The 12,899-nt window shown below is 30.1% G+C and overlaps 1 protein-coding gene across 1 annotated transcript in view; it reads left to right on the top strand.

Moving 5' to 3' along the window:
* Positions 1 to 5,598: 5,598 nt before the first annotated feature.
* Positions 5,599 to 12,899, top strand: part of LOC111640261 (serine/threonine-protein kinase pelle-like) — a gene marked incomplete at its 5' end in the record, with an annotated part of 8,146 nt that continues 845 nt past the window's right edge. Inside the window, 3 exons of the mRNA XM_023386259.1 lie at positions 5,599 to 5,713; positions 6,223 to 6,341; positions 12,601 to 12,790. Of these exons, the coding sequence (XP_023242027.1) occupies positions 5,599 to 5,713; positions 6,223 to 6,341; positions 12,601 to 12,790 (424 nt within the window). The remainder of the gene's footprint in view (positions 5,714 to 6,222; positions 6,342 to 12,600; positions 12,791 to 12,899) is intronic.

The raw sequence follows: 12,899 nt of genomic DNA, 5'->3' as shown, positions 1-12,899 counted from the left end.
TTCAAAAATTTCCTCTGAAAGCAATTAATAGATGACCTTTATTGATTTAAATACTACTACTACTACTACTACTACTACTACTAAATGATTTATTGATTTTACTCAATTGATATTGAATTTATGATCAAATTAAAACTTATTTTGAAATGTTTCCTCTCAATTGTTATTATGGTACAATTTAAATACTATAATTTTTTATCATATATACATTATTTTAGAAAATTGTTTTAAATAATAATCTGTTTTAAATTCAACAATTTCGGTTTTTATGTATGTTTTTCTTTAATCAAAAAAATATTTTTTGATTAAAAAAAGAATTTTGTAAAAAGTTTGTTATTTATGAAAAATTGTTTTATATATTTAAGTATTTCAAGTAGTTTTAAAAAAAATATTTATTTTATATAGTTTTATTAATTCAAACTCAAAAGTGAATACACCACGAAGGAATGTCCTTAGCCACATACAAATTGCAAGACCAGTAGAGGTGACATAGGTATGCAAATGATTAAGTTTACATACCCATTTGGGCTAAACCAGCTTGGGCCATAAATGCTATCAGTGATGGTTTGTGGCATCTGAACTTTCAAAGAAGTGTAGAAAATGCCTCAGAGATGACAGCGAGCTGAATACCACTAGTTAACAGCTAGAGAACAAGACTGTATTCTGGAGCTACACATCCTTGGTTTGTCTGTATGCAGTTGCCACATGTTAGGCACGACATGAATACCATCAGCGATGTGTGACATAATGGACTCAGGAACACTTGTAAACGTGCTGAAGAGGTAGTGGATTGCACTGACACATGACAGAGTGCACAGATTGGCAGATTCACCAAATGGCCCATCAGGTCCTGTTTGCCATGATAAGTGACATCAGAAGTCTCCTGTTGCCATTAACAGGTGCATCTGTGTCCACCCAAATCATTTGCAATAGGTTGCATAAAGTCGGGCTGTATGCATGTCAACCAGCAACTGGGGTGCCATTAACTGCTCAACACTGTCACATGTGTCATTGTCGTTATCACAACTGGATCACTGAATTCTGCTTCTGTCTGTGAGGAATGACAGCTGTGGACAGGTCTGGTAATATCCTAGGAAATACATTTATGCCAAGCTTTTTTGCCAAATCTTTTTTCCACCTGCCCCACATCTGGCATTGTGGTTTGGGGAGGCATTATGTTCAATCAGCAAATCCCTTATGTACATTCCTTGTACTTTGACAGTGGATGGGCAAGTCACAAGAATTGTGGGCTTGTTTCTCCTTGTAGTTGCTGCACCCAACATGGTGTTTCAGCAAGATGATGCCTCACCACATGTTGCATGACAAACTCTCATCAGCCTGAATGGAATTCATATTCTTCCCTGGTTGGCATCCTTGCCAGATCTTTCTCCCATCAAACATCTGTGGGACCTCATTCAACATGAGGTGCACTGGATACCACTGCTACATACCATAGATGACATGTATGCCACAGTGGATGCAGCTTAGCAAGGGATACCTCAGGCAACCATTAATTAATTGCCTCGTTGTATAATGTTCTATATAGCTGTCTGATGGGGCCATATTCATTACTGAATAAACAGATCTGTTGCATATCTTTGTTTGTTCTTTTAATCATTTGTGTATATCTATCACCTCTACAAGTCCTGCAATGTGGCTATGCACATTTCTTCATGGTGATTTCACTTTTGAGGAGTGTACATGCTTTTATTTGTTTTAATGAAAGTTTGCTAAATAAATTGTCATCTGACTTGTATATTTGTATGTAAATGCAGCATTATTCACAATTTGGTGTGTGTGTTTAAATTGTATAATAAAATGAATTACATTTTTTATTATAATTTAGCTTTAAATATTTATTTCTCTGAGTAAATAAAATTAATATTTCATTTTAGAAAAATGATCATAATAAAATATCTAAAGAAGAAGTTAGCATAAAACAATCATTGAATGAACTGAAATTCTTGAATTGGTATGTATTATTATAAAAAATTACATAAAAATTATTTTAAGTTTAATAATGAAAGATATATCAAATATTTAATTCATACTGTCAAAAAATATTAAAGTGTAAAATGCCATACATTTGAATAAATTTAAATAAAATTATTAGTTTTCACAATATGTATCAAAAGAATTGCTTTTCGTAATAATTTAGGATAACAAAACATAATAATTTACTATTTTATATTTTTAAAATATTCTCGACATTGAAATTATTTTAAGTGATTCCATCTTGACTTTTTGAATACATTATTTGAAGTTTGTTATCAAGTAAAACATATTTGGTATTTATACTTACAATAACTCATTTGCATATATTGTAGCAAAATTAATTTATTAAATGTTAATGAAGATGCCTAATGTGTAGAGTGATCTAAAAAAAGAACTTTAAAATTCTACATGCTTTGAAAGTTGTAATCAGAAAACTTATTGAATTATTGATTTACAGCAGAATGTATTAAGGTTTATCTTTAACAGTCATTTTAGTTTGATGTGAGTGTCATTGGTATATCACAAATGGCAGACATTCTATCTGAATTGAATTTCTTACCAAACTCAAACTGGAAGAAAAATCAAGCAGTCATCTACAGAATGAAATAGCCAGTTTGGCCAGATTATATTGATTTTGTTCAACCAATCCACTGTTGTGGGAAATATATATAGGGTGATTCTGGGAGGTGGTTACACAAAGACAAATTGGAATCATATAGCAATGCTGGGTCAGAAATGCCATCTTTGTGAGGTAGATGGCATTTTGGATATTTCTGGAGGACATCTTGTTAGACTTACTGCATGAACAACAGATTCCTGTCACTGCACCATGCAATGCGATTCCAGTGGGATGAGGTCTCTGCCCATTTCAGCAATGATGTTCGTCATCACTGAAACATGACATTTGAACATCAGTGGATTGGGCATAATGGTCCCATTCATTGCTAGACTTAACGTGTCTTGATTACTTCTTCTGGAGTTACATCAAAAGACTGATGTACAACATTCCTGCAAAAGTGATGAGGACCTTGTAACATGCATTTCTGTAGCTGCTCTAGAAGTTTGAGACACATTGGGATTTTTCCAAAATGTACATGATGCCATGTTCTGATGATGTCAAGTGTGTGTGTTACAGTTCATGGTCACAAAGTTATGATCATGAACTGCTGTAACCTCAATGCATTTTGCAAATGTCTTGTGAGTAATAAAAAGTATTTTGTTCTCTTATATGCTGCACTTTCATTTTTTGTCCTCTCTGTACATTAGCACATGAAGATGGTGTTTGACCCAGCATAACTATATGATTCAGATTTGTCTTTGTGCAACCTACCCTCCCAGAAGTTTGTACACTCTTAGCTGAATTGCTCTTTATTGAGGAAATCTCAGTCATCTGTACAACTATATAACAACATACACAACCTGATATGTTAGCAATATCAAATGATCTGTTCATTTTTATTGGGCTATTGCTTTGTTTTGGCTGCATTTTCTCTGTTTTAATCTCATAAGTTTTTCATATTAACAATAGAATTTCTTTTAAACAGTTCTAAAGCTATTATGTATCTTTTTTAAAAAATATACATATTTTTTAAAATTTTAATTTGAGGACAAGGGAAAATCATGATAAATGAAACATAGCAGATTTTAAAATACCAATTTATCAAAAATATTTGTTTATAGATAAAAGAACTCTAAATAACCTTTATTGATGAGATTTTAAATATTTATTTTTTAATAAGAGAAAGGATAATTACTATATTATTTTAACTGTATTGCAATCATTGTAATTGTTAAATTTAATTCTTCTCAAGCAGACATTGATGCTAATCTAAGATAGACTAGAAATAATAATGGGTAAATTAAAAATAAACAAAATTCATTTCAACTTTTAATAATTAGTATGAATATATTATTGTAAGTAAAAAATTGAAATTAGATGAAAGATGAGCATTTATGAAATCAACTTTTTTCTTGATGAGAATCTTTCTGTTCTTAATAACAGTAGCAAAAACAAGTAAAAGTTTGTATCATATTGAGAATTTTTATGACTGTCATGAGTTGAGTTAACTTTCAGTATGATAACATAAATGAAATATTTAATTAAACAATTTTCCTTTCCTTAAAGATTTTATTATTGAGTTTTTCACATTGGTAAAAGTTTCAATCAAGTATATTAAACTGTTATACAATCTAGAGGATTTAGTCAAATTATATACAAGTAATGTTTTTCTTTACAACAGAGAAAAATAGAAGTTTATTAAAAATAATACTTAAATATTTTTAGAGATTAACAAAATTTTTAAAGTTTAAAGAAATTTACATTAAAAACAAAGATTTATGATATTCTTACAATGATGATAGTATTGAAGAAATTTATTCTGAAATTAGAAAACTAAATTATATTAAGATTTGAATTGCAAATTAATAAGTTGAATTCTTAATTGATATTTAATAACTGAAGCTTTTAAAATTATATACTGTATTTCCTTTAAATCCTGGAATAAAGTTGCTGTTAAAAATAAACCCTGGGTTGAAGAGCACAGGAAACATGTACAAATATTGCATTGTGTATGTTAATGTAGTTCAGAGTGGCAGGTGAAAAGTTTAACTAAAATTCTACTTCTTCAAATTGTCTGAGGTTGGATAGTACTGTACTTTGTTTCAAGGTTCATAGAAACATTTTTTAAAACGAAAAATAAATATTGTTGAATATTGAACATAGGAAAGTTGCAATCAAGTTCTTAAGTTGAGAGTTGATTGGTCAAAGAGTGTAATTGGAAAAAGTAGAATTTTAGAATCATAAGAGGTAGGAATTAAGAGAAATCATGATGTTGATTCTTACAAAGACATCAAAGTAGACAAGAATGACAATGTAATAACCAAATTGGTAAACACTGAATCAGGTTAACTGTGAAAATAGTAATTATTTTAAATGTTGTAGGTGTAATTCATATTGACAATAAATGGTTTTGATAGTTTGGAAGACTATCAGTGGCTGAGTGGATAAAACCAGAGAATACTGGTAGTTGGTCATGGGTTCGTGCTTTGCCAATAGGCTGCCCAGGTGGAGTTTTGAGTTTTCTTCACATTAGTAACACCTAAATAGCAGCCAATTTCCCCCATAAAAGATCTCCAGGAGGCACTCTCCCATTAGCAGATTGCCCATGTGTTGTATTGTTGTATATGAATTACATTAAAACCAAATTATAGTTTGGAATATGTGTGAGTAATTAAGGTATTTCTTTCAATTTTATTCACTCATCTCCAGTTGCAAGATAATAAACATTGGCCTTGAAAAATCCCCTGGTATATACAGTAGACCTCCTATAACACGGTAGATAATTCCGTTTTATATGAATTCCATGTTGTACGAGTCACTTAGATTTTACAAATACATGTGCCGGGCTGTGAACAGCTCATGTATTTGTAAAATCTAAGTGACTTGTACAACATGGAATTCATATAACATGGAATTATCTACCATGTTTTAGGGTGTCTACTGTATGTTTTAAAAATAAACTGGGAATTAAGTGAGGAAATATGGTATGTATATCAGTACTTAATTATTAAATTATGATTTAAAATGAACTGTTTTATTTTTAGTGCTCGTATTGATAATATTCTTCCATTATATGGTGTAAGTCTTGATGGCCAAGAACCCTGTCTTGTTTATCAATATATGGATAATGGTTCTTTAGAAGATCGCTTGAGGTGCAAAGTAAGTAGAAATGGAATAAATTTTCTAGCTTTTGGTATAGATTAAGTCTTATGTTTTATTATGAAAGAAGTATTTTATTATTCAAAAGCATGGATAAAAGTAATTATAGTAGAATGCATTTGTATTAAAGTGCTATTAAAATCAGTAGTGTTTATATTAAATGCTGCTAATTTTATTTAAAAAGTTCATTCAGTATTATTATTAATAGTTTTTATTAATCTTTTTATATATTATAAAAATGACTTTTTTAATTGAGTTTTTAATTTTAATTGAGTATAACATAAATTTCTCTTTTTTATTTATATACTTTTATGTATGGCTTGAGATTGGCTAAATAATAATCAAAATAAGATTTCCTAAAAATTGGTTAAATTTAAGTATGTTCAAAAATTGTATATCTTTTTAAAACAAAAATATTTTGTGCATTTTCAAATGGTAAAAGAATTAAGATATAAAAAAAATTATTTAAGATTTATAGTCAGCTATTGNTTTTTTTTTTTTTTTTTTAGAATGGTACAGCACCTTTGACTTGGTTTCAAAGAAGCTTTATTGCAATAGGGACAGCCAAAGGATTGAACTATTTACATACAGCTGATAAGGTACCTTTGATTCATGGTGATATAAAAAGGTATTTTTATAATTTTTTATTACAAAATATTTCTTTTTTAAAAATTTGCTTAAGTTGTACCACTTACTTTTTTGTAAGTAGTACAAGTTAATAATAAGTAGTAATAAAAAAATTAATATAAAATAAGTTGGCACTGAGGTTTAGTTTTTATTTGGATTTAGAAAGTGTAGAATGATAGGATAATTTAATTAAAACATCATATTTAAAATTTACCTACTTATTTTATGAATATGTATAGTTATAAGAACATAATGAAAGTTTATAATTTATATTAGTTAAAAGATAAATATCACTAATTTTTAATATAAATTACTAATGCAACTACATCATGCTTAATTAGATATTAAAAATACACTAATTGATCTTGAAGGATTTATTTGTTATTTTAACTTCATATGAGGCTATATCCTCATATGTTAGTTATAAAAACAGAAACTACTAAGTATATTAGTTTTCACAATACAATGTTAAGTTTATTGTTGTTTTTTTCCAGTGGTAGACTTTATGTTGGTAGGCTTTTTTTATTTTTTTCTTTTGCTTGAATGGTTACCAATCTGAACTGTTTCAATATTGACAGGTCTACAACATAACAATAAACATTTATCTATAGCTATAGTACTTATTAACAAAGCATTGATCATGTGAAATGACAATTTGAGCCATTTTGATGAGAAGACATTGACTAGCTTATGGAAAATGGGAGGGTATGGTTATTAACACACAGTCTACTGATAGATGGGCCTTTGAATTGCTGCCAGAAAACATCATTTTGGGCCTGAGGAAAACCATGGGTAGTTGTGTACATTCATCAAAACACAAAACAATTTATTGATGGAAGGGCCATTTTGGCAAATCTGTACCGTTCAAACTTCTTGATTTTGTGCATGTGTTACATTGTCACTTTTAGCTTTTAAGATGCATTACCTCTGTTATAAGATAGTTTTATTTGCAAAAGTGATTTGACTATTCATTTAAGTAACAAAATCATGTGTACATTCATCAAAACACAAAACATGATTTTGTTACTTAAATGAATAGTCAAATCACTTTTGCAAATAAAACTATCTTATAACAGAGGTAATGCATCTTAAAAGCTAAAAGTGACAATGTAACACATGCACAAAATCAAGAAGTTTGAACGGTACAGATTTGCCAAAATGGCCCTTCCATCAATAAAGATCAACTAACCAATTAACCAAGTTAATAAGAGAAAAACGTAGTTAATGGATCAAAAAAGACAAAATTATACTGCTAGATTTAACCAAAAGTACAGTGCATTCAATAAAAATAAAAATATCTGAAATTTTATGAATAACTTCAAAGTTCTAGGAGTTATTACTTTCTGATTATTGGGCTGCAATTTGAAAAAACCATAGACTTATAAATTTTCACTGTTGTTCATCCACCTGTCTGTCTTTCCTTAATCTTGAGAATGGAGTTAGATAGGTGAAATCCAAGACCAAATATATAAACTTTATGGGCTGGAGGTCCCAATTAATTATATATGAACATCTAATGCAAACTGGAAGTTATTTTATTTCAGTTCAAAACTTTCCTCTGAAAGCAATTAATAGATGACCTGCATGACTCTCTTGTTAAAGGAAAAGTATGATGTACAGTGCATGGGCAAGACACTACTAATAATTTGAGGTGGAGAACATTGCAGCTTGGCGTTGTGATGATGTCACAATAAATAATTGCTCATTGTCACTTATTTCTTTCATAAAAACACCCTTATACACTAATAATTATGATTCTAAATAAATTAACAGGCTAATTATTCCTAAGAAAATTATTTTTTAGTGTTTAATAATGATAAGAATACTCAAAAATTTAATTTCCGTATATATTTTTTCACTTAGTTTTTAAATATGTTTAACTGGATATGTATGAAACCAAGTCATCTAACCACTGATATATATAATTGTTGCTATGACAACCAAAAATTGTCATCAGCTTGTATAACAAAGCATTGTTAATTCTGAAAGGGCAAAATGGGAAGGGCAAGATACTTTCAGCATTCAAATAAGGAGTAAAATAAGTGTTTTTAGAGAAGCTGGTCAGTCAATAAGATCTATGGCTAGAAAAATAGTAAGATTGATTTGCTTGATCAGGAATTATTTGAAGTAGATGAAGAAAATGGAGTTCAAAGTCCTGGAAGCCACAAAAAGTTACTTCTCATAAGAAATGAGCAATTTTAAGGAAAATTACAAATGAAACAAGCACTCTGAGAAATAGTGCTGCAAAAGACAAATAAGGAGTATGTTGGGAACAGTTTGGACAGCATGAATTACTTGGGGACAGTAGTTCATGCTGTCAATTTTCTCAAATATGCCAAAATAAAGTCAGAACCAAAGCTTACGGACAAGCACAAGCTGCAGACTGACTTGGGCCAGAAATCACAGGACTTGGAAAGAACAGTGGAGGAATGTAGTATGGTCATATGAGAAAAAGTTCAATTCAGATGAGTGATGGTTTCCAATACTATTTGCATGATTTAAGAAAGAAGAGGGAAATCTACTCTAAATGATAAAAGGGTGAGAGTTTCATGATGGTTTAGGCTGCTTTTTGAGAACAAGAGAAAAAATATTGGCTTTTCTGAAGAAAGGCAGAATGCTAAGAATACATCCAACAGCTAGAATTTTATCTACTTTCCTTTGGGTGGCAGTTTCATACATACATACATACATACATACATACATACATACATACATACATACATACATACATACAAAGGATAAGGCTTTACTCGGTGGTGTAGCCCTAGAAAAAGTAGGAGAGGGATGAGGGGATCTTTGGATCTTTACAAATATATAATTGTGAGGACCCCCATGATGTCTTATCACAAACCAGATATTGTCTAGCGGTGTGGTTGACACACTGCTATTTAAGAAAGTGATGATGTCATTCTGGATGGTAAAATGTGAACTGTGTATGTGGGTGCTAGCATTAGATGACAAGGCAAGAACTTTGTGTACAGTTAACATCTGTTTATCAAAAATACAAGAGACATTTTACAGAAGCTTAGGAGATCGCCTTTGCTTAAAATTAGTTCAATGGATGTAGATACAGTAAGTTCTAATGACTTTGATGTTCTTGGGGATACAATGTCTCGGTAGTATGAGGTTGCCATGGCTCATCATTTCTTCTTATCGATGAATTGGTATCCTTAATGGATAGTGCACTGATAAAAGAATCAAAGAAACATACATGCTGTTCATCACTCATTTCCAAGTCATATATATCACTTAATCAAAAATAGGACTGACTTGATAGAAAAAGCCCACATATCTTTGAGTTTTGAGCTTTTTTAAAGATTTTGCACCTCTGATCAGACATTCTGGTTGGTTGTGATCTCCCTCTTCCCCTTTTTCAGCTGGCTCCTAGTTTGTTGCCAGGCTTTTCAGGACCAAATTCGGAGATCAGACACCAGTCAGAGATGTTCAGTGAATTGTCATAATTTCCACTCATAACTCAGAGTAAAGCGATTTTACCCCAGTTATAAATATTGCCAGCTGTATTCAGGTGACATTTGGTTTCATTGAACATTTTATTTCACGTTTTGCAATTATTGGAGAAAGGGTTGAATTCTTGTTCTATTTCTCTCACAAAATGACTTTTTTTCCCAATGTTTTACTGACCAAGAACATTCATATAAAACAATTTTCTCTTTTAAAACAAATTTGGTTGAAATTTTGAAACTTAATCAAGACCTCATTACAATTGTTTTCATTTTTGTGTATAACTCTGTAACTTTCTAAAATATGGAGCTCTGAGATGTTACATGATTACATGATATATTTAAAGTTTTTTCTGCTAAGAAACAAATGTTTTATTATTTGGAATAAATAATATTCTTGTTTATTTGTTTATTACTAATCTGATGTGCACAATAAACCTTTTAATTCAATGCTTTAGGCTTTCTTCGTACTTAAAAAATATCAGTCTGTTATAAATTTTCCTCTCTCACTAATTTTGATAACAAAGTATTTTACAAAGTGTATTCAAAAAGTTTGGGGACTCGCTCTAAATCCTTTATTTTTAACTTATATTTATATGGGTGTTACCTTCAAAATACACTCTTCTGCTACTATACAATTCTGAAATCTTTTCTTTCAATCCTGAAATGCTGCAAAATATGCATGTCATTTAGTGCTTTCAGCAATTCGGCATGCATCTGAATTCTTGATGCAAAACGTCATCCTTTCAAATGTGTTTCAAATACAGGAAGTGGAAGAAGTCAGCCAATGACAAATCAGATGAATAAGGCAGTTATGGCACAGTGGGAAGAGCATTATGTGCTAAAACGTCTTGGATGAGTAATGCTGTGTGTGGCTGAGCATTATTGTGATGGAGAAACTATTCTTGTTTGTGCCACAAGTCTGGTTGCTTAATCTGACATCTTTTTGAAGTCAGTACAGTATTTCAGCACTCTGCATTCACAGTTGATTCATGTGGAACAAATTCCTTGTGCACAACTCCTTGGTAATTGAAAAAAATGATTACCATCACTTTCATGTTAGACTGACTTATTTGAACTTTTTTTGGTTGTGAGGGTCTTCCTTTTTCATCCATTGCGTTGACTGCTATTTAGTCTTTATCATACTCTCATACCCATGTCACATCACCAGTAAGTATTGATTTTAAGAAATTTTCATCTGCTTCAGCTTTAATAATTGCTTTTCTGTCCCTCTTTTGCTCTAACATCAGAATTTGTGGAACAAACTTTACTACTATTCTTGAGTAGCCTAACTCAGTTATAATGCTGTTGCAAGATCCCACTGAAACACCAGCCTCTTCTGCAATCTTTTGTATGGTTAATCAACGATTATTTAACAAAACTTTTTTTGCTATAAGTAATAGGTATGTATATATATATCAATGGTGCAGTTTTCTTTATATTCCTTTTAAAATCAATTTTTCAAAAAAATATTTCCTCAAAAAATTGGTGAAACTTATAGGTTAATTCTACAGAAATAACCACCATTTTTTTGCCTAGACCGGAGGAATGGAGGTTGAGAACGTGTGGGAGGAAATGGAAGGAGCTAAAGGGAAAGAAAACAAAAAGAGGGGAAAATAGTCTAAAAATGCCTTAGGGGACACAACATCAACACTGGGCAGATGTAAGTCTAAACTTAAAACAAGTTAGTTAACTATTGTATAAATATATCCAAATAACTATTGTAATTTACCATAAAAACAAATGTAATAATTGAATTTACCAATATATAGAAATGTAAAAAAACCTAAAGAGGGGTGCAAGTGATACGAAAATATTGCACCCGAAATGCATAGTAAGTAAGAAAATAAAGAATACAAAGATAAGCTATTGTCTCTGATTAAATGTGGTCCAGGCAAAAAACGGTGGTTATTTCTGTAGAATTAACCCATGAAGTTTCATCAATTTTTTGAGGAAATATTTTTTTGAAAAATTGATTTTAAAAAGGAAAACTTTTTCTACTTCCTGCTTTTTTGTTTCAGTCATTGATGTTGATGGTCTGCCAGCTGTTTGATCATCTTCAGTTGACACACACACTTTTTTTTAACTGTTTATGCCAATCATACATCTTTGATCTGCTCTTGGTAGAATTTTCATACACAATACTCAACATTTGAAAGGTTTTCACATCACTTTTCCTGAGCTTCATGCAAAGTTTAATGTTTGTTCTCTGTTCAACAAAAGCCATTGTTAATGAAATCGCAGAAGCCATTTTACACTATCAACTTCACACATTGTTATCTCGACTTCTACTAAACATAATGAATATAATGGAAGTTGGAAAGTTTGTAGCTGACATGTTGCGTGATCTGTTGTGCAGATTGTGTACCTCTTCGTCAAGTTTTATATTTTGTTTGACAACAGTTCCCAAACTTTTTGAACAAATCTTGTATAATCATTTTGTATATTTCTCAGGTCCTATATTTTTATATTTTAATACTCTTTCTATTACATCGATGTAATAGTGTGTTATTTCATGTTTTTAATAATACTTTACAATTCCCACATTTTGATAACATCTTACCTAATATCTTGATTAAAGATAAAAATATTTATGAAAATATGCATTCTCAAAATAGTTAATGAATCAATTAAATAATTTTTAAAAAAATATGCTAAAAATTGCATTTTTAAGCTTTTTTATAACAATTATATCACTAATTACAAAACAATTTTTAATGATTTTTAAATAAAACATGAAAAACTTAATATAAAACTTTAATTTAGATTTATAATAATATAATTTTTTTATGCATTCAGTGCCAATATTTTGCTAGATACCAATTTTAATCCAAAAATTGGTGATTTTGGTTTAACAAGAGAAGGTCCTTTAGAAAATCGAACTCATACAAAAGTTACTACTGTTCATGGAACTCAACCATATCTACCTTTAGAATATTTAAAATATCATAAACTCTCTACAAAAGTAGACATATACAGTTATGGAATAGTAAGTATGATTATATTACTGTTTTTAAAATTTTATTTAAAAAATTTTAAATGTTTGAAATAAGATATTTATTACTTATAAAATAATTTATAATCATTTATTATAATTG

This window comes from Centruroides sculpturatus, unplaced genomic scaffold, assembly GCF_000671375.1.
Source record: "Centruroides sculpturatus isolate CEXI.00-Female unplaced genomic scaffold, Cexi_2.0 scaffold1364, whole genome shotgun sequence".
Taxonomy (NCBI): domain Eukaryota; kingdom Metazoa; phylum Arthropoda; class Arachnida; order Scorpiones; family Buthidae; genus Centruroides; species Centruroides sculpturatus.
This window is presented reverse-complemented; position numbering and strand designations above follow the sequence as displayed.